This window comes from Excalfactoria chinensis, chromosome 2 (genome assembly GCF_039878825.1).
Source record: "Excalfactoria chinensis isolate bCotChi1 chromosome 2, bCotChi1.hap2, whole genome shotgun sequence".
NCBI classification, from domain to species: domain Eukaryota; kingdom Metazoa; phylum Chordata; class Aves; order Galliformes; family Phasianidae; genus Excalfactoria; species Excalfactoria chinensis.
This window is the reverse complement of record NC_092826.1, coordinates 141,111,828-141,139,772: the sequence shown is the minus strand read 5'-3', so window position 1 is coordinate 141,139,772 and position 27,945 is coordinate 141,111,828. Positions and strand designations below refer to the sequence as shown.

At 62.3% G+C, this 27,945-nt stretch overlaps 3 protein-coding genes across 4 annotated transcripts; 1 reads left to right on the top strand and 2 right to left on the bottom strand.

Annotated features, from left to right (window-relative positions):
• Window positions 1-66: 66 nt before the first annotated feature.
• LOC140249125 (uncharacterized) lies at window positions 67-5,101 on the bottom strand. 2 transcript variants are annotated; one of them, XM_072330448.1, is made up of 4 exons: window positions 4,941-5,101; window positions 2,778-3,404; window positions 1,710-1,913; window positions 67-1,353 (listed from the first exon to the last, which is right to left on the bottom strand). In XM_072330448.1, exons 2-4 carry the CDS (start codon window positions 3,313-3,315, stop codon window positions 323-325), a joined length of 1,773 nt encoding a protein of 590 aa, XP_072186549.1. In that variant the 5' UTR covers window positions 3,316-3,404; window positions 4,941-5,101; the 3' UTR covers window positions 67-322. The 2 variants fall into 2 exon arrangements, with proteins under 2 accessions (XP_072186549.1, XP_072186550.1); XM_072330449.1 differs by having other exon boundaries at window positions 2,778-3,176.
• LOC140247939 (uncharacterized) lies at window positions 4,354-27,945 on the top strand. Its single transcript, XM_072328139.1, has 15 exons — window positions 4,354-4,418; window positions 10,316-10,609; window positions 10,727-11,125; window positions 12,983-13,109; window positions 14,766-14,879; window positions 15,120-15,245; window positions 16,522-17,422; window positions 17,833-18,024; window positions 19,758-19,843; window positions 21,613-22,016; window positions 22,917-23,309; window positions 24,209-24,335; window positions 24,774-24,887; window positions 25,557-25,811; window positions 26,495-27,945. Exons 2-15 carry the CDS (start codon window positions 10,586-10,588, stop codon window positions 27,580-27,582), a joined length of 4,350 nt encoding a protein of 1,449 aa, XP_072184240.1. The 5' UTR covers window positions 4,354-4,418; window positions 10,316-10,585; the 3' UTR covers window positions 27,583-27,945.
• LOC140249124 (tigger transposable element-derived protein 3-like) lies at window positions 5,977-8,014 on the bottom strand. Its single transcript, XM_072330447.1, has 2 exons — window positions 7,960-8,014; window positions 5,977-7,876 (listed from the first exon to the last, which is right to left on the bottom strand). The coding sequence occupies exons 1-2, from the start codon at window positions 7,991-7,993 to the stop codon at window positions 6,030-6,032; spliced, it is 1,881 nt and encodes a 626-aa protein (XP_072186548.1). The 5' UTR covers window positions 7,994-8,014; the 3' UTR covers window positions 5,977-6,029.

Sequence of the window (27,945 nt, the reverse complement as noted above, 5' to 3'; positions counted from 1 at the left end):
CCACCAGCGACTAAAAGTGTTCCTAACACTTCCCCCCCCCCCCCCAAGGTAGTAATCCTACTCCGCTATGCGCCGTCGCACGCACGCCCCGCGGGCACCGCGCACGCACGCACCTTGCACGCGTGCACGGCCGCCCCCCCCCAGCCTGGGCTCGCACACGCGCCGGGCGGGCTGAGGGGCGCGCACGGTGCCGGCCGCCCGCGTTCCCGTACCTCCGTGCCGGCACGGCGGGCACCGACCTCGCTCCCGGCCCCCACGGCTCCGGGGAGGGCTGAAGCACAGCACGTCCTCCGCGGGACGGCGTCCCCCCCCCCGGCCGGCCCTAGCTGTTGGCCAGGAACAGCCGTCTGTGTCTGGACGCCGAGCCGCGCGGGCGGCCCCTGCGCCGGCCCCGACCCCGGTTGCCGAAGGGGCTGCGGCCGGGCACGGCGGTCTCTGGCCAGGCGGCGCTTCCCGGCTGCGGCTCGGGGAAGGCGGGCTCGGCTTTGGGCTGCTCGAGGAGCGGGCCGGGCTCCGGCCGGGGCTCCGCGGGCGGCTCCTGGCTCTGCCGGTTGCCCGCCCGCTCCTGGCGCAGGTAGCGCAGCTCGTCGCGGATGTCCGTCAGGACGCCCAGCAGGCGGAACTGCAGCTCGCGGTCTCGGGCGCGCTCCTCGCGCTGCGTGGCTCGCTCCTCCTGCCACATGGCCAGCTCCTGGTGGTACAGCTGGTCCCACTGCTCCTCCAGGTCCAGCAGGTGATGGATGTTAGTCCTCCAGCTGTCCCGGCGGTCCTCCCGCAGGCGGGAGCAGCCCAGGCCGCGGGCCGGACCGGGGGCGGCCGGGGCGTCCCCCGGGGGAGAGGCGGAGGAGGGCAGCGACTCCTCGGTCAGGGCGCCGCCGTGCAGCGGGGAGCGAGCGGGGGGATCCTCCTCGGGGGGCTTCTCCCAGCTGGGCCCCATCAGTACCCTGGGCAAAGAGCCCACCTCGGGGCCCGAGCCCCCCGCCTGCTCCTCGGGGTGCGAGGAGTCGATAGCGCGGCCCAGGGCGGGCAGCTCGGATCCCCCGTCGTGGCCCCAGTCCGAGTGAGCGTCCGCGGGGTTCAGGGGGTCCTCGGGCAGGGAGGTGACGGAGCCCTGGGAGCTGCAGCGGCGGATCAGCATGGCCTGGCGGGACAGTTTCATGTCCTCCTCTGCTGACATCGGGGCCTCGGGTCCGGGCTGCAGCCCCACCGCCGCCCCGCCGTGGCCCCTCTCCACCTCCCGGCCTTCCCGATCCTCCTCCTCCGACATGGACGCGTAGGAGACGAGGGACTCGTTGCGCAGGGATGGGGATATGGCTGTCATGTCCGGAGTCCGCAGCTCCGGTCCGGACTCGGCTGCAAGAGAACAGAAGCCCCTGTGAGCACACATGGCTGCCACATCGGCCCAGCGCCGCCCCGACCCCTTCCTGATGCTGCCTGTCCATCCCTCAAGGTTCCATCCCTGCGCACCTCCCCGCTGCGATTCCTGCCACTGAGCAGCACTGCTGCCTACAGAGCTGCGCCCTGGGCTCACGCACCCACAGCTCTTTGGGCTGCGCAGGTCTGGAGGCAGCGCCCATAGGGCTGGCTCAGCGCTGGGCTCTTCCACAGCAGGACCAGCTCCAGGCACAGACCGCTCCCCACCTCAGCCAGGTCCCAACAGCCACTTCTGCCCTCCTCTCTCCCCCCACGAAGCCCCATTGCAGCCTTACCCGAGCTGCTCTGCCCTTCCCCTCGGCTGTACTCGCAGATGACCGAGGGGTCGGGGCTCTGCACCGCCAGCCGGGGCGCAGCAGAGCCCTCCACGTCGGGCAGGGATGAAGGCTGCCCGTTGGTGTCGATGTAAATGCTGGGGTGGCTCACGCCAGGCTGCAGGTGCATGAAGGACTGCTTGGATGCACCGGGGAAGAACAGATCTGTGGGGCAGAGAGAACCCAGCCTCAGCCAAAGTGCCTCCTAAAGGGAACACCTGCGTGGCTGCTTGTCATCGTCTGCCCACAGGACTGAGCTGGCACCCCCTGAACTTCCCTCCCCCAGTCCCCTTCCTCAAGCCCCAAACTTTTCTGCACTGCACTACGCAGAGGTTCTGGTTCAGAGATGGCCCAAAACTGCTTCGGAAGAGAAACGAGAGCCATGGTGCCCTGCCATCCACAATGGAATGGCCCAACCCGCAGCACTGGCTACTTCAGCCCAGCACCTTCCCCACAAGCATCCCCCCCCCTGGGTCAGCTGAGGGAATTAAGTGTTATCCAACAGCAGAACCTGCGTGAGACCACGACTCAGGTGTATTCCGTATTCCTGCACAGCATGCCCAGGAGCCCCCCAGCCTCACACGCTACCACAGTAATGCAGCTGCTGCTCCCTGACTTCAGCTATAAGTGAGGGACACCAGCACTGAAAGGAACCGAGGGAATAAAGCCCCATCTTCTCCCAGCTTCCTTCAGATGGCATCCAGCGAGGCCAAGCAATGTGCTGGATTTAACAACAACAAGGACCCGCTCTGCAATGCCTGATGTGCCCATCTCAGTCCCAGTTTATTTCCATGGTGGATTTCCAGCCCCGGTGCTTTGCTGTTCGGATCCGCTGGCAGTGCAGCGCTGCTGCATGTTGCAGCCCCGACACAAAGCACATACAAGAGCAACACGAGTCTCCTTCCACCATCCACCTGCTCGGCAGCCCTTGGGGCGCCGCAGCCCGGCGACGTTCGCAGGGCAGACATCAGCCATGAGACAGGGCTGCAGCACAGGAATCTGCTGCCCCAGAGAAGCACCACGACTGACCTGGGTCCAGGATGATTTCGGGCTCCGAGTCGTGACTGGCCTGCAGGAAGGTGGAAGCCACCATCTTCTCCAGGGGCGTGAGACGCGGCTTGTGGAGCGGCCCCCCGGCGCGGTTCATGGGCAGGTGCTTCTTGGAGGTGATTTTCTTCTTGACGTCCAAGCGCAGGTCGCGCCACTTGTGCTTGAGGTCGTCGATGGAGCGCTCGGTGTAGCCCAGGAAGTTGACACGGCTTTGGATTTGGGTCCAGAGCTGCTTCCGCCGCACGGGGTGAGCCCGCAGGGCTTCGGACCCATACAGGGCGCTGAAATGCCGGACCACATTCCAGACCAACGTCTCGGTCTCGTCATTGGAGAAGTTGGCCTTCCTCTTCCGGCCAGACGCTGGCATCGCCTGCGAGGCTGCGGCAGAGGTGGAAGGGGCACAATTGAACCTCGGTCCCCACTCCTCTCTGTCGGCTCCTGGGGGAAACATGGGGCTGCGGGAGCCCGAGGGAGCCGCGGAGGAGGGAGCCGAAGCAACGGCCCCCGAGGCATCCATGGCAGGGGAGGCTTGGGCCGGGGAGGATCTAAAGAGCCGCTTCGGCACACCACGCGGCAGGGGGGCACCTCATCCCCTCGCCCCGGCACCTGGGAGGGGAGAAAAGGAAAGGGCAGCGGTGGGTGGTGGCAGAGCATCGCCCCACGGGGCCCCTATGGCAGGCAGGGATACGGCGGGACACCCCGGCCCTCTCCAAGCAGGGGTACCCAGGGCCCCCAACCAGCTACGGGGGGCACGGAGAGGGGTCACAGCACAGTGACGAGGGCTGCGGTCCCACAGCAAGAACCTCAGGAGCACCGTGAGCACCACAGGGCCACGCACGGGGCAACAGGGAGAGCCTCCAGGCCATGGGGAGGCATCGGAGTCACATTAGGGCAGTGGGGAGCAGCCCTGGGTGCACACTCAGTGCCCCACAACGTGCTTTGTAAGAGCCTCAGGGCCATGGCAGGAGCCACAGCGACAGCTTCAGCAGCACAGCGACTGCTGCTGGGCCACAGCGAGAGCTCAGGGCACACACAGCATCCACATCCACGGCCAGGACCTTGGGGGTGGCCGCAGCGAGGACCTCGGCTGTGGTGCAAGTGCTGGGCTGTGGTGAAGGCTGTGGCTGTGGTGAACATCTCAAGGCTGTGGCGAAGGCCTCGGTGAGGATCTTGGCCACGCTGAGAACCTTAAAACTCAGTTCTTTCAGTTCTTTCCCATTGGGAAGGGGAGAGCGAGCCAACACATCGGCCACCTGCTGGGTTACGGCACGCAGGTTCCAAGTGAGGAGCGCAGGGCCACGGCGAAGCCCTCAGCTCCACCAAGAGAACCTGGAGCCACAGTGAAGACTCACAGCAAACACGTCCCGGCCGTGGCAAAGACACCTGCAAAGGCCTTGGATGCAGCGAGCTCCGAACCGACGGCCCCGGGGTAAAGTCTGCGGCCGCGATGAGCAACAGCTCAAGGCCACGGCAAAGACCCCGGGCAAGATGGTGAACGTCTCGGGCCGGCAGGAAGGGGCTGCGGGGCCACGGCAAAGGCCTGGAACGCGGTGAGCGCCTCACGGCACCGGAGGGAACCGCGGCCGGAGCTCCGGCCGAGCGGAACAGCTGGAAGCCGCGGTGAGCAGCAGCTCGGGCACGGCGCAGCTCGCGGCCCCGCTCGGCCCCGGGGAGCGGCTCCGGACCGCGGCGTGCGCTCGGTGAAGGCCTCGGGAGCGGAGCATCCTCCCGGGCCGGCCGCGGAGAGCGCCCGAGGAGCGCGGCGTGAGCCCGGCGGGACACGGCGAAGGCCTCGGCCGCAACGAGCGGCTCGGAGCCCGGCCCGGGGCCGCAGCCGCAGGGCCCCGTATCCCCATATCCCCGTATCCCCGTATTCCCGTATCCCTGTATTCCCGTATTCCCCGGGCCGGGCTCCGAGCCGCTCGTTGCGGCCAAGCGCTGCCCCGCCGCGCCCGGCGCTCTGCCCTTCTCCGGGCGCCTTTTGTTCGCGCTCGCCGCCGGGCACCGGGGTAACAAAGGGGCCGGGGCCGGTGCCTGCCCTCGACCTCCCCCCCCCCCCACCAACCTCCCGGCGGAGCACCGGGCCCGGCCGAGGAGCCGAACCGCCCCCCCTTCCCCGCGGGGCAGGGCGGCGCCGCCTACCTGTGCCGGGCCGGGAGAGCGCGGGGGGAGCGGCGGGGGCAGCGGCGGGGCCGGGCTGGGTGGGCTCAGCTCCGGCGGCGGCGGGTAATGGCTCCCGCCTCGGCGGAACTCGCCTTCATTTCCTCCGCCTCCGAGCGGCGCGGCGCGGCGCGGGGCTGCGCGCCTCGGCCTTACGGCGCCCCCTACCGGCTGCGCCGCCCAACGACGCCGCGTAGCGCTGCGCGGGGCGGGGGGCGGGACCGGGGGCGCGGCGCTGCCGGAGGGGGGCGGGGCGAGGCACCTCCCACGTGTCCCAGCCCAGGTGTGTCCCCGGGAGCCCCCCCTGCACTAAACACCCCATGAACCCCCCCACGGGCCGCTCTGCCCCGTTGCTTTTGAGGGAGCAGCGACCCAACAGCCACCGGCTCTGGGTAGTACCTGGAGCTCTCCATAGCACCAAACTGACCCTGGGTACCAGCAGAGGTCCCTCTGTGTGAAGGGGGCTCCAAGCTCCAGCAGGAGGGGCACGAGGCACCCTCGGGAGCTGTGGGGACAGCCTTGTCCCCAGCTGTCCCTTGTGCACTCATACGAAGACTGGTTGATGTCCCCATGTCCCATCCCAACCTGGGGACACAGCGCTGCAGAGGATGGCAGTGCTGAGGACGAGGTGCCCCCAGAGGTACCCAGGGCTGTGTTAGGCTGAGGGGTCCCGCACACATCGGGGGGCTGTGCTGGGGGCTCCCATGGTGCCACCGGTGGGGTCTGTCCCTAGCACAGTGGGACGGGACAATGGGACAATGGGACAATGGGACAATGGGACGCTCAGGGTGGCACTGCTGCTGTCAGCAGCAAAACCCCAGCCTGGAGGCATGCGGCCCTCTGTTAACTGCTGCGCTGGAAGGCACGATGTTAAATGACAACAATCACCAGCACTCCGTGCTTTGCTGACCTGCTCAGTTTTAATGTGCCTGTTGCCAACCTCTGGAGCTCCATTCTGCTTTGCTGGGCCCAGCAATCACGGTGGCATCATCCCCCCCCCCCTCCCACTCCCATCATACACAGTGCAGCTCCACAGTGGCGATGGGACACCCATGGGTGCCCCCACCCCACTCACTGCCGGGGATGGCTGTCCCCAAGCAGTGCTGGCTCTGCGCTGGCTGTCAGTGCATGTACAGCATCCTGCAGCATGTAGAACATCTGCAACAGGTCCGGCGAGGTGGCCCGGCACTCCAGGAAGCGCCGCAGCGTGGCCAGGCTGTCCCACAGCTCAGGCTCGGAGGGACACGGCCGCACCGCCACCGGCTCCGCACAGTCCTCGCTCTCCTCCGTCCCCCCGTCCCAGTCCTCGGCCGTGTCAGCATCCCCGAGGCGCTCCGACCCCTCATCCATCAACCCAAAGCTCTCCAGCTGCTCCCGGCCGAGCCAGACGGGTGCCGGCATGGTGTCGGGGCTGCTATCAGGGCTCAAGTTGGCGGCACGGAAGCAGCCGGCGATGAGCCCCGGGCGCACGTCGCCCCACGCTTGTGCCAGCATGTGCAGGCCGTCCAGCAGGGTGGGCGGCTCCGAGCCGCGAGCCGCCGGGACCCGGGTCAGCAGCCGGCGCCGGTAGTGGCCCTTCAGGTCCCTGGCGATGCCGCGGTGCAGGGGCTGAGCCAGCGCGGCCGCCGTGAAGACCATCCGCACGTTGGACAGCTCGAGGTGGGGGCGCTCCTGGCGCTCCTCGGCGAGCAGCAGGACGCTCTTCCCCTTGCGCCGCATCTCCTCGTTGAAGTCCCGCAGCCACTCGGCGAACAGCGCCGCGCTCAGGCGGCCGCCGCCGCGGTAAGTCCACGGCGTGCCCTGCGGGTTGACGCCGTGCAGGCAGGGCGGGTTTGAGCGGCGTCCCACCGCCCGCAGCGCCGCCTTCTCCGAGCCGTCGGCGTTGGTGCAGAGCAGCAGCGTCAGCCTCTCGCCGCCGGCCCCGAGCCGGACCTCGGTCTCCCCGCAGCCGAACAGCTCGGAGGGCGCGTAGCTGCGCAGCAGGCGGTGCTGGGAGCCGAGCTGGGAGCCGAGCTGGGAGCCGAGCTGGGAGCCGAGCTGGGAGCCGTGCTGGGAGCCGAGCTGGGAGCCGAGCTGGGAGCCGAGCTGGGAGCCGAGCTGGGAGCCGAGCTGGGAGCCGAGCTGGGAGCCGTGCTGGGAGCCGTGCCGCTCTGCCCCGCCGTCCCGCGCCGCCGCCGTCGGCTTCTCGAGGGCGACGTTGTGGCGCAGCCTGAAGCGCGTCAACCAGCTGCCGCTGGGCTCGAAGCCCGGCGTGCCCAGCGCCTCGGCCACGTGCTTGGCCTTCAGCTGCAGCAACGTGCCGCTCACGGGCAGCTCGGCGGCTCGGGCGCCCTCCAGCCAGCGCAGCAGAGCGGCCTCCACCGCCCCCTCCTTGCCCTCCCGGTTCCTCTTACGCTCGGGGTTGCCGTTGCGCCTCCACTCGCTCAGGATCCTCTCCTTGTTCTTAATGATGCGGCAGATCTGCGGCTGCGACACGCCGAAGCGCTTGGCCAGTTCGCTCTGGGACACCTTGGGGCCTTCCAGCACCTCCAGCACACGCACCTTCTCGGTCAGCGACAGCTCCTTGCGCTCCTTGCGGGGCACCGACGGCTCCAAGGCCAGGCCTCGGCCGCAGGCGCCGCACAGCGAGGGGCAGCTCCCGGTCGGGCTGCACGCCGGCAGCCGCTCCATGCCGGCCCGCAGCGCCGCCCCGGCCCTCCGCGTGGAGCCGAGGCCGCACTCGGAGCACTCGGTGCACTCGCAGCACCGCAGACGGGTCTCGTTGCTCTCAGTGGGGCTCAGCCCCGTCCCGTTGCTCTCAGTGGCGCTCAGCCCCGCCGTGCCCGCAGCGGGACCCGGCCCGGAGCTGCCGCAGCGCCGCTCCCAGGCCGGCAGGGCGCCGGGTTCCTCCCCGTGCCCATCCTCGTCCGCCCACGGCCCTGCGGAGACACCGGGAGCTCATGAGCCGAACCTCTCCCAGCCGCACGCCGCGCTCATCCCCACGGCTCGCTCCGGTCCTTACCGAGGGCGCCCCGCTGCTCGCGCTCCTCCTTCATGGCCCCGCCCCGCTCCGCACCGCGCGGCCCCGCTACCGGCGTCGGGAGCGCGCGTTTAGCCCCGCCCCACCCCGCACCTCTCCTGCAACTCCATTGGGCGGCCGGCATCGGACTCCGCACGCGGATTGGCTGCGGGGCGGCCAATCGGAGGCGGGGAGAGACCTGTGGAGTCGGAGGGCGGGAGAGCGTTTGCGGTGTGACGTCAGTCATGTGCGATGACGTCAGAGGTGACATCGCAATGGCGCGGGATGACGTCAGAGCGGTGTGGGACGCCATTGGAGCGGCATTGACGGCATGAGGTGACAGCGCAGCGGTGGGAGGTCACGGGGTAGAGGAGTGGGGTGACGTCAGCAGTGTGCAGTGACGTCATAGTGGTGCTGAGTGACGTCATAGTGGTGCTGAGTGACGTCATAGTGGTGCTGAATGACGTCAGAGTGGAGCCGAATGACGTCAGAGTGGAGCTGAGTGACGTCACAGCGGTGCTGAATGACATCAGAGCGGTGATGAGTGACGTCATAGTGGAGCTGAGTGACGTCATAGTGGTGCTGAGTGACGTCACAGTGGTGCTGAGTGACGTCATAGTGGTGCTGAATGATGCTACGTACAGCACTGCTGGGTGCACGGTTGCAGCACCAGGCGTTGCACTGCTGCAGCATTGCACTGTTGCAACATAAGCTGTTGCACGCTTGCACTGTTGAGCAGGCAGCTGTGCTGTTGCAGTGTTGCACAGTTGTAGCGGGGGCTCTTGCAGTGTTGCAGGGTTGCACAGTTGCAGAACAGGCTGTTGCAGTGCTCCAGCGTTGCGTTGCAGACTGTTGTGCTGTTGCACCGTCTCACTGTTGCAGCTCAGACTGTTGCACTGTCACACAGTTGCACTATTCCAGCTCAGGCTGTTGCAGTGTTACACTGTCTGCAGCTCGGGCTGTCGCACCGTCACGGTGTCACATAGAATCATAGAATGACCCAGGTTGGAAAAGACCTTGAAGATCATCAAGTCCAACCACAGCCTGACCAGTACCCCATCTCTAACAACCCTCTGCTAAATCATATCCCTGAGCACCACATCCAAACGGCTCTTAAACACATCAGGGATGGCGATTCAACCCCCTCCCTGTGTATCCCATTCCAGTCCCTAACCATGTGTATCCCATTCCAGTCCCTAACCATGTGTATCCCATTCCAGTCCCTAACCATGTGTATCCCATTCCAGTCCCTAACCATGTGTATCCCATTCCAGTCCCTAACCACCCTTTCTGTAAAGAAGTTCTTCCTAATATCCAACCTGAACTTGCCCTGGCACAACTTGAGGCCATTTCCCCTCGTCCTGTCACTTGTCACTAGTGAGAAGAGACCTGCCCCACTCTCACTGTAAGAACCTTTCAGGTACTGGCAGACGGCAATAAGGTCTCCCCTCAGCCTCCTCTTCCTCAGACTAAACAGCCCCAGCTTCCTTAGCCTCTCCTCGTAGGGCTGATTCTCCAAGCCCTTCACGAGCCTCGTTGCCCTTCTCTGGACCTGCTCCAGTACTTCCATATCTTGTGCTGAGGTGCCCAAAACTGAACACAGTACTCGAGGTGAGGCCTCACCAATGCCGAGTACAGGGGCAGGATGACTTCCCTAGTCCTGCTGGCCATTCTTGATACACACCAGGATGCCGTTGGCCTTCTTGGCCACCTGGGCACACTGTGGGCTCACGTTCAGCCGAGCATCAATCAGTTCCCCCAGCTCCGTTTCCTCCACACAGTCCTCCAGCCACTCCGCCCCAAGCCTATAGCGCTGCTGGGGTTGTTGTGGCCAAAGTGCAGGACCCGGCATTTGCTCTTGTTGAACCTCATCCCATTGGCTTCAGCCCGGCTCTCCAGCCTGTCCAGATCCCTCTGTAGGGCCTCGCTACCCCCAGGTAGATCCACACTCCCAGCCAATTTGGTGTCATCTGCGAACTTACTGAGGGTGCACTCAATGCCCTCATCCAGGTCATCAAGAAAGATGTTGAAGAGGACAGGCCCCAGCACCGACCCCTGGGGAACACCACTCGTGACCGGTCACCAGCTGGATTGAACTCCATTTACCACCACTCTCTGAGCCCGGCCCTCCAGCCAGCTCCTTACCCAGCCCAGAGTGCACCCATCCCAGCCACGGGCTGCCATCTTCTGCAGGAGAACAGCATGGGAGACAGTGTCGAAGGCTTTGCAACATAGTTGCAACTCAGGCTGTTGCAATGATGCACTGTCACACTGTGGCACCGCTGTGGCTCAGGCTGTCGCACTGTCTCTCTATCTCACTGTATCTCTCTATCTCTCTATCTCACTGTCGCACTCCCAGCCCGGTCCCGTCTCCCCGCCGTCTCATCGCTCCCTCCCGCCCCGACTCCTCCCTGCCGCCAGGTGTCGCTGTGTCCCCGCCCCGCCGCTCCCAGCGTGCGCCGCGCTCGCGCCATGGCCGCTCTGCTCCGCCGCTGCTGAGAGGCGCCGGGCCCGCACCGCCGCCGCCGCCGCCGCCCCGCTCCGCCCCTCCCCGCCCCTCCCGGCCCCGCCCGGCTCCACCCGGCCCCGTTCATTCCGCTCCGTTCCGCTCGTCCGCTCTCGCAGGGCCATGGCCGAATGGGCTCCCGCTCAGGTAAGCGCTTCCCGCCCCGCTCCGCCGCCCGCGCTCCGCCGCCCTCCCCGCTTCCCACAGAGCGCTCGGCCCGGCCCGGCCCGGCCGCCCACGTCCGTGTGTCCGTCCGCCCCCCAGGACCTGGAGTGGGCCATGGAGCCCCAGGAGCTGTCCCTGGAACAAGCCCTGGCCGCCCCCGAGGAAGGGCCCGGCGGGGAGGCCGAGCTGCCCGCCGCCGAGATCTCGGTGACGCTGGTGACGGAGGTGCAGGCCGTGGACAGGAAGGTGGAGGCGCAGGCGGCGCAGCTGATGAACCTGGAGGGCAGGATGAGGATGGCCGAGAGCAAACTGATCGGCTGCGAGAGGACGGCCGTGGAGTTCGGCAACCAGCTGGAGAGCAAGTGGACGGCGCTGGGAACCCTCATCCAGGAGTACGGGCAGCTGCAGAAGAGGCTGGAGAACATGGAGAACCTGCTGAAGAACAGGAACTTCTGGATCCTGCGGCTGCCCCCGGGGGCCAAGGGGGAAGTCCCCAAGGTAACCGAGGGGCCACGGGCTGTGGTAGAGACCTCATCTCACCCCCACGTAGCAAGGTGGGGTCAGCCTCTGATAGGATAGGATGAGAGGTGATGGCATCCCGTTGTGCCAGGGGCGGGTTGGGATTGGGTACTAGGACCAGTTTCTTCTCAGAAGAGCACTTGGGCTCTGGCACGGCTGCCCAGGGAGCTGTGGGGATGTGGCATTGAGGGATGTGGTTTGGTGAGTGTGATAGTGAAGAGCCGGGGATGGACTTGGGGATCCCAGAGGTCTTTTCCAACCTCAGTGATTCTGTATTGTGATACAGAGCTTGTGCTTCGGCCACGAGCTGTACCAGAGGAGGTTTAGATTAGATATATGGAGAAAACTCTTTCTCTCAGAGGGTGGTCAGGCACTGGAATGGCTGCTCAGAAAGGTGGTGGAGTCGCCGTCCCTGGCGTTGTTCAAGGGGCGCCTGGATGAGGAGCTGTGAGATGTGGTTTAGTGGCTTGTGGTAGCAATGGTGATGGGAAAGCGGTGTGACTGGATGATCTCGTAGGTCCCTTCCAACCTCATGATTCCGTGATTCTCTAATGTAGATTGGAAGTCCAACTTCCAGGAGTTGGAAGAGACCTCTGCAGCTCCCCAGTCCAACCCCCTGTAAGGCAGGTACCCAGAGCAGGGTACATGGGGAAGTGTCCAGCGGGTTTTGAATCTCTCCGGAGGAGATTCCACCACCTGTCTGAGCATCCTGTGCCAGGGCTCTGCCACCCTCACGCTATAGAAACTCTTTCTCATGACCAGGCAGAGATGTGTGCCTATGTTCCAATTGATGCCCACTGCCTCTTGTTGTGTTGCTGAGCGCTGCTGAAAAAAACGTGGCTTCATTCCCCTCACCCATTAAACATTTATATACATTGATGAGATCCCCTCGTAGCCTTCCCTTCTCCAGGCTGAACACTCCCAGGGATCTCAGCCTTTCCCCATGAGGCAGTTGCTCCAGGCCCCAACCACTGGATGATCAGCACACAACTCACAAGTCCATCTATGTGGCTGCACACCCCTGTGCACGTGCAGTTGGTGCTCAACCCAGCACACGGGTGGGTTGCTGTTTAGGTCAGGCGGAGGGTCACGATGTGGCTTGTCCCCAAACCCCTGCTTGTATTTGTACACGCACACTCAGTTCTTGTTCAGAGGAGATTGCAGCAGAATTGTGTTCAAAATTGAGCAGGAAAAGAGCCTGTGTTGTAATCTGTGCAAAATATGTTGTCTGAAGCATGGGGAGATTGAGCGGGGGGCAAGGCAGGTGGTGGAGAAAAATACCATCGTATTCCTTCAAGCTGACAGAGCCGAGGCGAGGGCACGAGCCAGGCATGGGGGGGGTTGAATGAGAAAACATCCTTAGATGTTTTCGACAAGAGGCTCTTGGAGTGGATCCAGAGACCACAGCGATGCTCAGAGGTTGGAGCACTTCTGCTATGAAGGCAGGCTGAGGAGCCTGGGGGTGTTCAGCTTAGAGGGAAAAAGGCTCTGGGGAGACCTCACTATGGCCTTTCTTGTACATAAAAGGAGCTTATAAATGGGAGGAAGAGAGACTTTTTATCTGGGCAGATTGCTACAGGACAAGGGGGAGCAGCTTTAAACTAAAAGAGGGGAGATTTAGATGGGATGTTAGGCAGGGATTCTTTACCCAGAGGTGATGAGGTGCTGGCACTGTCTGGAGCTGAGGTTCCCGAGGCCATGGCTGGGCCCTGGGCAGCCTGAGCTGTGGGGCAGCCAGCCCGTGGCAGGGGGGGTGGAATTTGATGATCCTAAGAGTCCTCTCCCACCTGAGCTTTTCCATGAAAACAGCTGAATATATGGTGGTTCTAATTGCAGGTCCCCATGGCGTTTAACGACACTTCATTTAGCTTCTCAGAGGACGAGTGGAAGAACTTGAACGAGTGGCAGAAAGAGCTTTACAGGCATATCATGAAGGGCAACTACGAGGCCGTGATCTCAATGGGTAAAGGCTGGCTGGGGCTTGCCCTGTGCTTTTTGGCATCACAGGTTCTTCGGGGCCAGGCTGTGCCTGGTGGATCCGGGAGGGTGGGTGGTGAGTAGGTCTGGCCAGGTCTTTACGCTGACTTCCAATAGCAGCCCCAGAATTCAGCACTTTGCTCCTCACTGCGTTAGTTGTGCAGTGGATGGATGTTTTGAGCAGTGCAGTGACTCTGCCTTTCTGGTGGTCTCTGGCCATCCAGCTGGAGCTTGAGAGGACCTGGGTTATGAGGACAAGGGACATGAGAGACTTACAGGCTCTGGACAAAAAGGGAGCTTTGTGGTGCTGCAAAGGTCCACAGATCTACAGTGCTGGGTGCATCAGTTCGCTGCTGCTTTGGATGAGTACCAGCAGTTCTTCCCAGCCCTGTGTGCAGGTCTGCCCTCCCATCAGCAGAACGCTTCCTAGGGAAGGAAGGCACAGTTTGTCTGCCTTGGTGCTCTGCCTCACCCCGAGCCTGGTGCTGGAGACCACTTCTTGTGCAAAGTGTTGCAATGTTCTCCTGCAGGTCTCAGCCTTCTGCTTCACTTCTGATGGCTGAGGGCAGATTGTTCCACGCTGCACAAAGATGCCCTGCTGGCTCCTTCCAGTCCTGACTGCGGGACTGTGCTGCACCTCCGGGAGCCCTCTTGAGAGCTTCGGGCATTTGTGTGCTTTGAGGAATGGTGCTGCCTTGGCTGGACACGAATGTGGGGCCGCAGACATCCCTGGCAGACAACCATCCTGCCTTCCAGTTCTGTACGATCCACGTCTTTCCAGCTTTTATTTTTATTAAAATACAGTTTTTTGGGCAGTCCCTGTATAGAAGAGAAAAAGGCAGTGGATAAATACTACCCCCATCCTCCCGCGTACACGACAGTCCTGCTGGGAAGGTGCAGGAACGTAAAAGTCCTGCTGGAAGAGATCCGTGGATCTGAGCCTGGAGCTTAGAAAAATGTATCTGTGCTTAATCCGAAGGTTCCCTTTTGTTTTGATTAATTGGGTTTAAGGCTAGGTCCTCGTTAAGGCTAACGGATCCAGCAGAGCAGTGGTGGAAATTAAAACCCAGAGGCTCACGCTTGTTGTTTCAAAATGAAGTTTCCGCTCTCCATGCTAGGGGAAATCTTAATTTTCCCATTTCCCCCACCAAAATCCACAAGCAGCCGGTGACTCGGACGAGTAGGAAGGAACGGTTCTGGCTGTGGCAATCCGGGGCTGGAGGGAACCGTGTGGGGAGGGCACCTCCGCTGCTGCCGCTGGCTGACAGCTCTGGTTCTGACCCCAAGCTGAAGCTCCCATTGCAATGGATCCGCGGACTTTAGCACAGAGGAGAAGAGAGGAGGCCTGAAGGTAAGCACAGATGCATTTTCTTATTCTGCTCCTTGTGCTGCAGGCTGGGAGGTGCTCCTCACCTGAGCAGAGCGTGCTCCTGCAGTCCGCTCATTGTCCCAGGGCCCAGACAAGGCGAGCGGTGCAGGCATGTGAGAGCATCTTCTTAAGTCTCTTTCCGTTACCCGTCCTCCCCAGCAGTGAAGGAAGGTCGGTGGGTGAAGGTTTAAGGTTCTCTGCCCTGAAAGGACAAAGGAAACGTTCTGATTATTTTGTTGGTTTTTTTTTTGTTCTTTTCTTTTGAACGTACAGATACTGCAATTTCAAAACCTGACCTCCTGTCACGGATTGAGCAAGGAGAGGATCCCAATGCTGAGGACCAGGATGACTCTGAGGGAGGAGAAACCCCTACGGATCCCAGCACCGGTGAGACATGAAGCTCCTGGGTTGCAGTGGGGTGATGGAAAGCAGATGCAGCTCCCGCAGTCATTTGTGCTCTTCCCCTTGCTTCTGCTGACGAGTACGGCCAGCACTGTCCGTGAGTGCAGCGGTGGCTTTGCTCTCCTAGCCGTCTCCTTGCTGCTGCTGCCATCTGTCCTGAAACCCTCTGTAAGGCAGCTGGAAGCTGTGAGCGTAAACTCAGGTTGTTCTTCCTCCTGTGCGCAGAGTTTTTCTTCCCCGGTCCCGATGACAACTCGTGGAGTAAATACGAGGATACCCTGGCTGAAAGTCACTACGGTTCCGAAGAAGAAGAAGAGGAAGAAGAAGAGAGCATGGAGGCTCCCAACACATGTGAGTTAGAAGCACAGAGCTTCACTGAGTGCTGTGCAGAGTGGCGGAGGGGCAGCTAGAGGTGCTCTCAGGCTCTTGGCTCTGGCTGAGGCCTGTCCCTGCAGGAGGCCCTGCCATCATTGCGGTCTCTGCCAGGCTTGCCTCAGGCTCAGCATGGGAGCTGGATGACAGCCGTGGCAGATGGATGACACACATGCAGAAGGAGCTCCGGTACACGAGTAGCAGGCTGTAAAAGCAGCTGTGGGCTGGCTGGGGGTGCAGGGCACCTGCACAGTGTTGGCTTTCTCAGTGAGGTAGCACGTTTGTTGGCTGGCTAGGATGTGGAGAGGGGCTGGAGTATGCGACGAGCAGGAAAGCTTCAACGGCTTTAGCAGCAGTGTTCTTACAAGTCTCTTCCACTAAAGTGTAAAGTGATATTTTTCACAGCTTTTATTTGTCAGCCAAATGTGAGTCTTTTTTGCGGTGCATCACAAGGCATGTCCTTGTTGCTGCCTGTCCCTCCGTGTCCCTGCTTTGAAGCACGGGAACACAGAAGCCGCTTGGGGAAGCACACCCTGCTAGAACATGGCTTTGGTCTCCTGGCCTTGTTCTCACAAGCAGCTGAGCTGCTCCGGCTGATGCTCTTCTTGAATTTCAGCCTGATGCAAAACAATCAGCCTGTTCTCAAGCTGCACGTTCAGGTGTTTGGCAAAGCGACGAGCAAATGGAGAGCCCAGTGACGGGGAATGCTGAACGGTCTGCTCTGTGCACACAAATGTGGGCACACCTTTATCTTTATGCGCTGCAAAAACCTGTGTTTTTTTCAGACCTCTTTCTTACACCCCCAGATCCTCTGTGCTCTTTCCATCCTGCTTGCTGGGGTCACTGGCAGGAGCTCTGAGTTACCATGGGAGATCAGTCAGCCCCAGGTCTAAGCACTGTACAAGCCCCAGAGAAGAGGTTTTATCCCTCTTCCCTCTATTTTTTTGTCTTTATTCTATGCCACATGCTGACATGGTCTGGTTCACCTCCAGCTGAGAAACCCACTTCTTCCCTTTGTTTAGCTATGCAGAGAGGTCTCACCATCACACTGTCTGAGCTTTCCCAGGAAGTCAAAATACTTTGGCTTTGTACTGCAGTACTGCTTAGCTCCTGGTTGGGACTTGCAGCCCTGTGGTGCCAGGTTCTGTCTTGAGTGTGCAAAGCAGAGATCACCTCTGCCCCAAAAGAGCTGCAGTCTAAATAACGAGGCTGTTCTTATCTCAAAGCAATGACATGAGTGTCTCTGCTCCGTCAGATGCGCAGCAGTGTGACGAGGAATGCCCCGACAGCCTTGAGCTTCCTGGCTCGTTAGTGGGAAAGTGGGATGATGTTTTCTCAAACCCGGAGGAAGAGTTAAAGCCAAGCAGCAAGAATCGGAGCGGGTCGGGCCCGCAGCAGAGAGGTGCAGCAGGCAATGGGCTGAAGCGCTCCTCGCGCCGTGGGAGGGAGCTGTCAAAGAAGGAAGCTGCCGAGGAAATGGCCGCAGAGGAAGGGCCGTACATCTGCTGCGAGTGCGGGCAGAGCTTCCTGGACAAGGAGCTCTTTGCAGCCCATCAGAGAGCGCACGTGGAAGAGGAAGCCTGCACTTCACTGGAGGCTGGGGAAAGCTTCAGGCAGAAGTCCAAATCCTCTGCGAAAGGCCAACGCTCCAGGCCGTCCAAGCGCACCAACTCAGAGAAGGGCTCCGGTTTCAAGTATGGCTTCATCAGGCCGAACAACATGGTGGAAAGGCCCTACACCTGCTCACAGTGCAAAGAGAGCTTCAGCCTGGAGGTGAGCCTCATCCTGCACCAGAAGCTCCATACGGGGAAGGGCGACGGGCCGCTGACCTGCACCTACTGCGGGAAGGACTTCCGGGACCTGTCCAAAGCCATCCGCCATCAGCGCATCCACACGGGGGAGCGGCCGTACCAGTGCACTGAGTGTGGGAAGAGCTTCATCCGCCGGGACCACCTGCTCAAGCACTGGCGCGTCCACACCGGGGAGACCCCGTACCAATGTCCCGTCTGCGCGAAGCACTTCCGCTACAAGGAGTCGCTGAATTGTCACCAGAAAATCCACTCCCGCAACCCCCAGCCCATGGACGAGGCCTTGCAGCACAACCTGGAGTCGGCCACTCAAACCAGCCTCTTCTGTTTGAAGACAGAAACCAAGCAGTAGCGGTGGGCGGCCGGGGCGGAAGGGCTCGCAGTGACGGAACGGTCTAAGCCGGTGGACGTGCAGCATGATGAGAGGTGAACTCGTATCGCAGCTAATCCGTGTGGTCTTGCTTCCAAGCCCGCTTTGTCGAAGCATCTTAGGAATTCCTCTTTAAAAAACAAACAAACAGACTCTGATACGAAGGCCTGGGCACCTCTTCAACCCCGCGGGGTTACGTGGGACTTCCACGGCAGCGTCGGCCTCGTATTAGTTGTCCCCCGCGCAGGTTTGGATTTTGCCTGTAGAGAATGCTCCTGGAGATTCTCTGGGGATCTGTATTTAGCAGGTGTTTCCCCACCTATCTTTGTGCATATTCAGGAGTGACAAGCTTTCGCTTTCATTCTTTTTCTGCTCGTTTTACCACAAGGCTGGACGAGGGAGGGAGGGAAGATGCCATTCCCGGGCCGCCCGCTCCGGCTGCAGTGACGCACCTCGAGCAGCTGTCCTGTGCCACCAGGCTGGGCTGCCATCAAGGGCACGGAGCCGTGGTTAGGGACATGACGCAGCACTTGTCGAAGGCAGAAAAGCAGAGAGGAGAGAGAGTGCAACAAAGTGCAAGGTGAGAGAAAAAGAAGGTGGAGGAGGAAAGGACGGGAAGGAGAAAGGGCTGAGGACTTTGGAGCAGGAGGAGTTGGGAGAGCAGGTGTGGGTGCACGGAGGCACAGACGTCTGCGTGCTTTGGAAGGACATTGCCTGCACCAGTCGGGCTGTCGTTTCCCTCTGGCCGGAGGGAGCAGAGCTGCTGGTCTGTCGGAGGAACTCCCGTCGGTAAAGATGGTTTTACTGTGATTTTATTACTGGGTTTGTTCTCACACTCAGGTAAGTCAGACAAGTGAAAGGAACTTCTCCTAACCCTGTAAAGAGCTGTTCGGTTTTTAGTTAATCTAGAAGTAGGATGTTGTTGTTCTTGTTGTTCTTATTATTATTATTAATTATTATTATTATTATTATTATACAATGAAATGTGTGGCACTATATTTCACCATGGATCTAAAACACTTCAATGTATGCAGTGACTGACCAGAGTTTTCCAGACGTCCGTGTAAATATGGGTTGAACTTGGCACTCAGTGGTGTTGTTCTCAAGGTGACTGTGAGCAGTGTCTGCCGCTGTGTATCGTTGGCTGCTGATCAGTGGTTGTGTTTTGTAATAACTTTTGTAAAGTCCGTCAATACAGTGTTTCCATTCCGAAGCCCGTGTCAGCGGAGTGATTGCAGCCCCGTTCCCTTTGCTCCTGTCGCGGTGGTGGCTGTGCACAGCCCCACACCTGGCTGCTCCTCACCTGCATCTGCACCGAGCGGCACGAGCCGAGTGAGGGCTGCACCGTGCGCCAACGCCGCTGCCACAACCAGAGGTGCACAGCCGCTGCTGGAGCTGCAGCACTGCCCTCTTTGTGTGCCACACTTCACCCTCCTGGGCCGCCCCATTGCCACGTGTCCCCGCGGCACGTCGGTCACCTCTCGCCGTGCTGCAGGGCTGCAGGCTGACAGCCCCAGGGCCGTGCTTGTAGGCTGTGTGCTTGTGGGCTGTGTGCTTGTGGGCTGTGTGTGCTTGTGGGCTGTGTGTGCTTGTGGGCTGTGTGCTTGTAGGCTGTGTGCTTGTAGGCTGTGTGCTTGTAGGCTGTGTGTGCTTGTGGGCTGTGTGCTTGTAGGCTGTGTGCTTGTAGGCTGTGTGCTTGTAGGCTGTGTGCTTGTAGGCTGTGTGCTTGTGGGCTGTGTGTGCTTGTGGGCTGTGTGTGCTTGTGGGCTGTGTGCTTGTAGGCTGTGTGCTTGTAGGCTGTGTGTGCTTGTGGGCTGTGTGCCTGTGGGCTGTGTGCCTGTAGGCTGTGTGTGCCTGTAGGCTGTGTGTGCCTGTAGGCTGTGTGTGCCTGTAGGCTGTGTGTGCCTGTAGGCTGTGTGTGCCTGTAGGCTGTGTGTGCCTGTAGGCTGTGTGTGCTTGTAGGCTGTGTGTGCCTGTAGGCTGTGTGTGCTTGTGGGCTGTGTGTGCTTGTGGGCTGTGTGTGCTTGTGGGCTGTGTGTGCTTGTGGGCTGTGTGTGCTTGTGGGCTGTGTGTGCTTGTGGGCTGTGTGTGCTTGTGGGCTGTGTGTGCTTGTAGGCTGTGTGCCTGTAGGCTGTGTGTGCTTGTAGGCTGTGTCGGCGTTGTCTGCAGCGGAAGCTCCGTTTCCTCCTTGTCCCACCCAGGAGCAGCTCCTGGTGCCTGCCCAGCTCCTGCTGCCACTGGCAGCCGTCCCATCCCATCCCATCCCGCTGGGCCGGGGCTGAACAATGTGCTCCCGTCCTTCCTGGCTGGCAGTGGGACGCGGGACAGCGGTGGTGGCTTCATCCTCGTCCCTGTGCGTCTGATGAGGGTTTGCCAGTGGGACAAAAAGACTGAACCAAGTATATCCCAGATAAATAAACACAAACACGGCTCCGCTGATGCTCCCGATTCAGGTCCCTGCTGCCATTGTGCCCCAAAGGCCGGGTGCCCCCATTTCAGCATCGCAGCGGGGAGATGCTGCGTCAGCCCGTCCCTCCCATCCCTTCCATAACCCACGTGGACTGTGCCCATCCTCACGCCCGCTGTCACTGACACCTCGCTGTCAGCCCATGTGACCAAAGTCAGGAGTAGCATTTGGCCTGGATCACATTTGGGGCCTGGATGGGGCTGAGAGCACAGAGCTGTGCCAGGAGGGATGGGGCAGGGTGGAATTGGTGGGGTAGGGTAGGGGGGAGTAAAACGGAGGGGAGGGGACAAGAGGAAAATGGGACAGGATGGATGGGATGAGATAGTGTGAGGGTGAGAGATCAGGTTATGGATGGGAAAGGATGGGACACGTAGGACGGAATGGGATGGAATAGAATAGTATAGGGTGAGACAGATGGGACAGGACGGATGGAATATGGTGGGGTGGGATGCAACAACAGGATAGGACAGGATGGAACGGGGTAGGATGGGATGAGATGAAAGGGACAGGATGGGAAGGGCTGGGACAGAGCAGGATGGATGATATGGGACGGGACAGATGGGTTGGGGTGGGATGGAATGGGGTGAGAGAATGGGACTGTGGGACAGGATGGAATGACACAGGGTAGAATTGGGGCAAAGGGGATGAAATAGGATGGGATGGGGAGGATGAGAGAAGGATGGATGGGATGGGACAGACTGGATGGGATATAATGAAATGGGTGGGATGGATGTGATGGGACATTACATGGGATGGGGTGAGAGAATGTGAAAGCATGGGACAGAAAAGGATGGGATGGGATGGATGGCGTAGGGCAGAATTGATGGTGAAGGGTGGATAAAATGGGATGGGATGGGATGGGATGGGATGGGATGAGATGGGATGGGATGGGATGGGAGCACAATAGGATGGATGGGATGGGACAAGATAGTGAGAGATCCAAGTATGGATGGGATGGGACATGGTGGTGTGAATGGGACTGGGGTGTAACAAGGCAGACAGGACAGGATGGAAAGAGATGGGATGGGACAGGGGAGGACAGACCGGGATAAACCAGGGTAGATGGGATGGGACGAGGAGGGCAGGATGGAATGGGACAGGGCAGAAAGGATTGATGGGTTTGGGCGGATGATATGGGATGGGTTGGGATGGGGCGAGACAGTGCGACAGCGTGGGACAGGACAGGATGGAAGAGGATGGGATAGAAAGAGATGGGACAAGGATGGGACAGGACGGATGGGGTGAAATTAACGGGGCAGGATGGAATTAATGGGGCAGGTGGGTACAATGGGATGGGACACGACGGGATGGGATGGGGTGGATGGGGTGGACGGGAGCACAGCGGGATGGGATGGGTGTGATGGGGTGAGACGGAGCCCAGAGGCGGGTGGGACAGAGCGGGACAAAGGGCCGGGCCGGGCCGCTCCCGCGGGCAGCGCCGAGTCCCCATCTCCGCATCGCTGACGGAGCCCCGACGGCGGCACCGAGCGGGGAGAAGTCGGGGGGCTGCGCGGGGGAAGGGGGGGAGGGGGTCGGTCTCCATGGCAACGCCGCCCTCCGGCCGCCATTTCGCACCGGGCCGCGACGCCGCGGGGCTGTGGGTTGGGTGGGGGTTGGGGCGCTGAGCGGGGCCGCCCCGACGGGGCGCGGTGATGCCGTCGGTCCGGCAGGGGGCGCTGTTGCGGCGGAGGGCGCCCCCAGCTCCGCTCCGCCCCGCCCGGCTGCGGCCCCCGGCGCGGCCCGCGCGGCGGCGGACGGCGGCCCGCCCGCCCCCTGCCGGCGCGGCGGGGCAGCGGCGGGGCCGGAGCGCGGAGCGGCGGAGCCGGGACCCGGAGCCGCTCGGTCTCTTCCCCCCCCCCCCCCCTTCCACCTTCTCGGCAGCTCAGACGCCCCGAGGTCCCGCCGGGCCGCGCCCCCGCCCCGCCGCAGCCCCGCCGCCCCCTCCCCGCCCCGCCGCTCCGCTCCGCAGCTCCCCGGGCGCTGCCCGATGCCCGGCGGCGGGCGGAGGTGAAGCAGCGAACGGGCAACGGATCCTCCCGGCCGCGGCCCCCCCCGGGGCACCGGGCAGGGAACAAAGGGCCATGGCCGAGGGGGCTCCCGCTCAGGTAAGGGCCCGCCCGGGGGTGGGGGAGGCCCGGCCCCGCAGCCGCAGGGCCGCACGTCGGGGCGGGCCGCGCCGTCGAGGCCGCGGCGGAGGGAGGCGGCCGGGCCGGGCCGGGCCGGGCCTCGGCGTCGGCGCTGCCGTCGGGGGCGGCGCTGTGAGGGCCGCGGCGGGGACGGAGCGCCCTTCCCGGAGCGGGGCTCCCCCTCGGGGCCGCCCCCCCCCACCCGATACCCGCGGTCGGGCGCTGCGCGGGGGGGTTGTGGGGGGGGGGGGGAACGGTGGGGCCGTCGGGGTCCTCCCCCCGCTGTCACCGCTCCCCACCGCCGCCCTCCCTCCCCCCCCAGCCCCCACCGCGGTGTCTCGGCCGGCTGCCCCCCGTGTCACCTCCCCGTCCCCATGGCGACACGGCCGGCTGACAGCGGCGCCCCCCCCCCCCCCCCCAGCCTTCATCCCCGGGTGTCACCTCTTTGTCCCCATGGCAACGGGGCTCGGCTGTCCCTTTCCCCCCTCCTTGCCCCACTGTCACCTCCATCCCCCTGCCCGTCCCACGGGGCCGTAAGCAGCTCAATGGGAGCAGGGGCAGGGACGTCCCCACCTCCCCACCGCAATGAGGCTGCTTCAGCCCCGGGCCGTGGGGGTCCCCAGCCCACTGATATCCATCCTTGGAGTGTCCCCACTCTATCGGGGCTCCCATCCCACGGCTGTCCTCCCCCCATGGCATCCCCCAGCCCTCGGTGTCCCCATCCTATTGAGTTCCCCACCTCTGAATGTCCCCAACCTTTGGGTGCCCCCAGCTCAGGGTGTCCTCAGGCTCTCAGGGCCGTTCCCAACCTATGGGTACATCCGGGTGCATCCCCAAGGTCGCAGCCCTCCCGGTGACCCCACATCCCCATCCCTGCAGGTTCCGGAGGTGGGGATGCGGCCGCGCTGCCCCTCACCCTTCCGGCCTCGCGCCGGCCCCGAACGCACCTCGGAGCGTGAGACACAGACAGCAGAGCTGTCCCTGACCGTGGTGGCGGCCGTGCAGGCGGTGGAGAGGAAGGTGGACTCCCACGCCACCCGCCTGCTGGAGCTGGAGGGTCGCACCGGGGTGGCCGAAAAGAAACTGATCGATTGCGAGAAAACGGCGGCCGAGTTGGGGAACCAGCTGGAGAGTAAATGTGCCGCATTAGGAACCCTCATCCAGGAGTACGGGCTGCTGCAGCGGCGCCTGGAGAACATGGAGAACCTGCTGAAGAACAGGAACTTCTGGATCCTGCGGCTGCCGCCCGGCAGGAAGGGAGAGGTGCCCAAGGTAACGGTGCCCGGGTTGGGGTGAGGGCAGGGAGCGGGCACTGCTGCGCCACGAGTCACCCCTGCAAGGGGGCAGAGATGGGGAGGAGAGCTGCGAGCGGAGCTGTGCTCCCCATAGGGCCAGGGGAAGCCTCTGGTGGGAGATGCTTAGAGCTAAGGTGGAGCTGAGGGAGGAGGTTGCAGCTCCGGCTCACACAGCTGTGCCGCAGCCATTCACTGCCCAGCACAACTGGAGTCTGAACCAAGGAGCCAGGAAGACTTGGCAGCGCTCTCATTGCCACTGTTCGGTGCTGGATCCCCAGCTCTGTTTGGTACTATTAGTGCTGCATCCCCAGCTCTGTTTGGTACCATACGATGCTGGATCCCCAGCTCTGTTTGGTACTATTAGTGCTGGATCCCCAGCTCTGTTTGGTACTATTAGTGCTGCATCCCCAGCTCTGTTTGGTACCATTTGGTGCTGGATCCCCAGCTCTGTTTGGTACTATTAGTGCTGGATCCCCAGCTCTGTTTGGCACCGTTTGGTGCTGGATCCCCAGCTCTGTTTGGCACCATACGGTGCTGGATCCCCAGCTCTGTTTGGTACCATTTGGTGCTGGATCCCCAGCTCTGTTTGGCACCATACGATGCTGGATCCCCAGCGCCGGGTGCTGCTGGTGCCCACGGAAGCAGCACACGATGGATTGCTGCAGGAGGGCAGTGCCTGCCTGCACAGCTCGGGCTCCAAAACAACAAAAGGCGCCCGCCATGAATATTCATTCATCTGCTCTTTGCACGATGTGACCATTCCACCAAGGGGACAGTTTGCCTTTGGGACTTGAAAATGGAGCATCTGCACCCCGACGTGAGCGCTCCGGCTGCAATGCTTCTATCTGCAGTTTGAGCAGGTGTTTGTGGTCGCAGGTGCCGGTGACGTTTGACGACGTGTCCGTCTGCTTCAATGACAAGGAATGGGAGAAGCTGGAGGGCTGGCAGAAGGAGCTGTACAAGAACGTGATGAAGGGGAACTACGAGTCGTTGATCTCGCTGGGTAAATCCAGGCGCTGCTCCCCAGCCGTGCGTGTGCTGCAGGTTCTGGGGTGTCCTACACACACAAGGACCCAAATGGCCCATTTAAAAAGGAGGAGGTTCCCAGTCCCACTCTGTTGCTGTGTGGGGCTGCGTAGGGTCCCCCCTCCCGCTCTGTTGTGGGTGCTGTCCCACGGGACCCTCCTGAGCTCCCCCTCAGCTGTTTCCCAGCCCGCAGTTGTTCCAAGGGCTTCCCCCCATCCTCTGGGCCTGGGGGAAACCAAACATCCCAGCGCAGTGTTAGCTGGGACCTTATGGGGCTTGGTCTGTTGAGCTGTAAGAAGTCCCCGCTCTGGGGCCAGAGGTGAAACACTTTGGGTTTGAGGAGAGCTGGGAAATGGGGGATCTCTGCGTTCCCTCTGCAGTAACCCCCCCCCTCCATCCCTCTGTCTCTCAACAGATTATGCAATTTCCAAACCTGGTGTTTTGTCCCAGATCGAGCAGGGAGAGGAACCGCGGGTCAGGAATGAGCAGGACTTGGAGGAGAGCGAGATGATGAGCGATGCCACCGCAGGTGAGGCGGCCGTGGGGGGGGGAGGGGGCTGAAGCCCACCTACCCCTCCAGGGCAGGAGGGGGCTGCACTCGGGGCTTTGCTGCCGGGAGCTGCTGGGAAAGGTTTGGCTGCTGGGTGATTTGATGTCCAGGTATGGCCCGGCACATTAAGCAGGGCAAGAAGAGGCTGGAGATGGGGAGCCGTCAGTGTGGGGAGCATCGCAGTCAGAGCACGTCCTCGGGAAGCGTGTGGGGGAAGGAGAGGCAGCTCAGCTCCTGCTGCAGCCATCTGAGGGAGCCACAGCCTTCCACAAGCCGCTCTGCCTGTGCCCAGTGCAGGACAGACCTGCAGGGAGGGGGACATCGGCAGGTGGGAGGTGGTGGGCCTGGGAGGCATCCTGGGTTGTGTCATTCCCACCTTGGCCAGGAAAAGCTTGATGTTAAGTGAGAAAATCCCCTGCTGTCCCCCAGCCTGGGGTCTGCGCTGTCTGAGGGTACTGGGCAGTGGGCAAAGAGTGCTCAGAGGCAGCGGGGAGTCAGTGTGCAGCATTCACAGTGGGGCTGGGTGAGGGGCAGGGGCACACCGTGCACCTCGGGGGGGCACAGCAGTGGGGAGAGCCCTGTGGGAGGCAGCCAGGGGCTGCTGGGACCCCTGAGAATGACTGCTGGTCGCGTCTCTCCTTGCTGCAGCTGGGATCAGAGTCGTGATCAAAACGGAGGAGCTGCTTCCTGAGGACAGCCCCGAGAACCCAGAGCTGCACGGGATGTCAGGGCAGTCGGAGGGCAGCTTCCAGAGCCCAGATGAGGAGGCCGCCTGCGAGAGCCCCTATGGCTCCGTGTCCCCTCCCCGAGAGCTGCCAGGCACCAGCCTGGGCGACCCCTCCGAGTACGTCGGGGACTACAGTGAGATCCAGAGGGTCATCGTGCACCACGGGAGCTGCACAGGTGAGGGGTGGAGGGGCCTGGGAGGAGGCACACAGCCAGCGAGTGTGGTCTGGGGGCTGCTGAGCTGCACCGTGGTGGGGATGCGGTGTCCCCAGCACAGCCCTGGGGCTCCGTTTGTGAGCAGTCTTTATCCAGAGCGCTCACTGGGGATGGAAACGGAGCAGAGCCAGGGGCTTGGGGTAGGGAAAGGTGCTGGAGCTGCAGGAGTGAGGATGGGGTTTGACAGAGGCATTTATCCACATGCAGGGAATGAGCAAACTCTGGAGAGGAGGAATGGGAAGGGACCAGGAGAGCATCAGCAGCCTCGGGGTACCACAGAATCATAGAATCACAGCATGGCCTGGGTTGCAAAGGCCCACAGTGCTCACCCAGTTCCAACCCCCTGCTGTGTGCAGGGTCAGCAACCAGCAGCCCAGGCTGCCCAGAGCCACATCCAGCCTGGCCTTGAATGCCTGGGAAGCCGAAGGAGGGGGTGGTGCCGGGCTGAGCGCTCAGAGCTGGGAGGCCGAGGGGCAGCTTGTCTGTTCTCCCCTTGCTTACCACCCTGCTGCCAGCAGGAGCTGCCCATGTCGGAGCGCAGCTGGGGGCTGCAGAGTCCCTTTGGCAGCTCCCTGTGCCCTGACCCCCCCCCACCCCGCGTCCCACCTGCAGGGCCGTAACGGCGTTCTGCTTTCCCCTGACAGAGGACGGCATCGTGATCAAGACGGAGGAGGAGGAGGAGGACGACGTGGACGAGCCGTGCTCCATGTTCTCGGGCCGCAGCGACCCACCGCCATTCCCCAGCCACGAGGCCGGGCTGGGCTGCGAGGCGCAGTGCAGCTCCAAGGCGGCTACACGCAGCCTGGCGGCCGCCCGCGTGCACAAGACGCCGTCGTGCGAGAGGGAAGCGGGCGAGATGAAGCCGGCCATGAGCCAGCAGCAGCGCAACCGCACCAGGGAGCGGCCCTACATCTGCCCCGAGTGCGGGAAGAGCTTCATGCTGAAGATCAACTTCGTGATCCACCAACGCAACCACCTCAAGGAGGGTCCCTACGAGTGCCACGAGTGCGACCTCAGCTTCCGCAACAAGCAGCAGTTCCTGCTGCACCAGCGCAGCCACACGCGCCGCGCCGTGGGGGTCCCGCGCCGCCCCGAGCACGGCCTGAAAGCCCCGACGCGGCCGCCGGCCCCGGGGAAGCCCTACAAGTGCTCGGAGTGCGAGAGCAGCTTCAGCCACAAGTCCAGCCTCAGCAAGCACCAGATCACGCACGTCGGGGAGCGGCCCTTCACCTGCGGGGAGTGTCGGCGCAGCTTCCGCCTGCAGATCAGCCTCATCATGCACCAGCGCATCCACGCCGGCAAGAACGAGATGGCCTTCCTGTGCCCGCAGTGCGGCAAGAACTTCACGCGGCCGTCCCACCTGCTGCGGCACCAGCGGACTCACACCGGCGAGCGGCCCTACCAGTGCAGCCAGTGCGACAAGACCTTCAGCGAGAAGTCCAAGCTCACCAACCACTACCGCATCCACACCCGCGAGCGCCCGCACGCCTGCGCCGTCTGCGGGAAGGGCTTCATCCGCAAACACCACCTCCTGGAGCACCAGCGCATCCACACGGGAGAGCGGCCCTACCACTGCACCGAGTGCGGCAAGAACTTCACCCAGAAGCATCACCTCCTGGAGCACCAGCGGGCGCACACCGGCGAGCGGCCCTACCCCTGCACCGAGTGCACCAAGTGCTTCCGCTACAAGCAGTCCCTCAAGTACCACCTGAGGACGCACGTGGGAGAGTGAGGGCCGCCCCCCTCCCACCCTCCTCCGCCGTCTCTCTCTCCCTCTCCCCCCACCCCCGGCTCAGGGCATGGACACACGGACAGGAAGCTTAGTGGCAGCGTTAGTGGCAGCACCGCTGCTCTGCTGGAGGCAGCTCGGCTGATGGGAAATAAATTAATGAATTAAAGCAAGCGCTGCGTGGCGCAACTCAAAGATTATATATATATAAAATGAACAGAAGCAGCTGATTTAGGGAGAATCCTCACCGATAGAGAAAGGAAGAAAGAAAGGAGAGAAACCTGCACTGGGTGTTTTGCTGAGTAGGACTCGGAACGGCTTTTTAAATCTACTGTTTGGTTTTTTAATAAACGTGGAGGAACTTTT

What these genes read in the sequence shown, in the direction of transcription:
- LOC140247939 (XM_072328139.1), top strand. Translation starts at nt 10,586, where the DNA reads ATGGCCGAATGGGCTCCCGCTCAG. An exon ending in CATGGAGGCTCCCAACACAT is followed by an intron (nt 15,246 to 16,521) that starts GTGAGTTAGAAG and finishes CTGCTCCGTCAG; the next exon opens with ATGCGCAGCAGTGTGACGAG. An exon ending in CCGAGGGGGCTCCCGCTCAG is followed by an intron (nt 22,017 to 22,916) that starts GTAAGGGCCCGC and finishes CCATCCCTGCAG; the next exon opens with GTTCCGGAGGTGGGGATGCG.
- LOC140249124 (XM_072330447.1), bottom strand. Translation starts at nt 7,993, where the DNA reads ATGAAGGAGGAGCGCGAGCAGCGGGGCGCCCTCG. An exon ending in CGAGCAGCGGGGCGCCCTCG is followed by an intron (nt 7,877 to 7,959) that starts GTAAGGACCGGA and finishes GTGTCTCCGCAG; the next exon opens with GGCCGTGGGCGGACGAGGAT.
- LOC140249125 (XM_072330448.1), bottom strand. Translation starts at nt 3,315, where the DNA reads ATGGATGCCTCGGGGGCCGTTGCTTCGGCTCCCTCCTCCGCGGCTCCC. An exon ending in CGAAATCATCCTGGACCCAG is followed by an intron (nt 1,914 to 2,777) that starts GTCAGTCGTGGT and finishes TCTGCCCCACAG; the next exon opens with ATCTGTTCTTCCCCGGTGCA. An exon ending in GGAAGGGCAGAGCAGCTCGG is followed by an intron (nt 1,354 to 1,709) that starts GTAAGGCTGCAA and finishes GTTCTCTTGCAG; the next exon opens with CCGAGTCCGGACCGGAGCTG.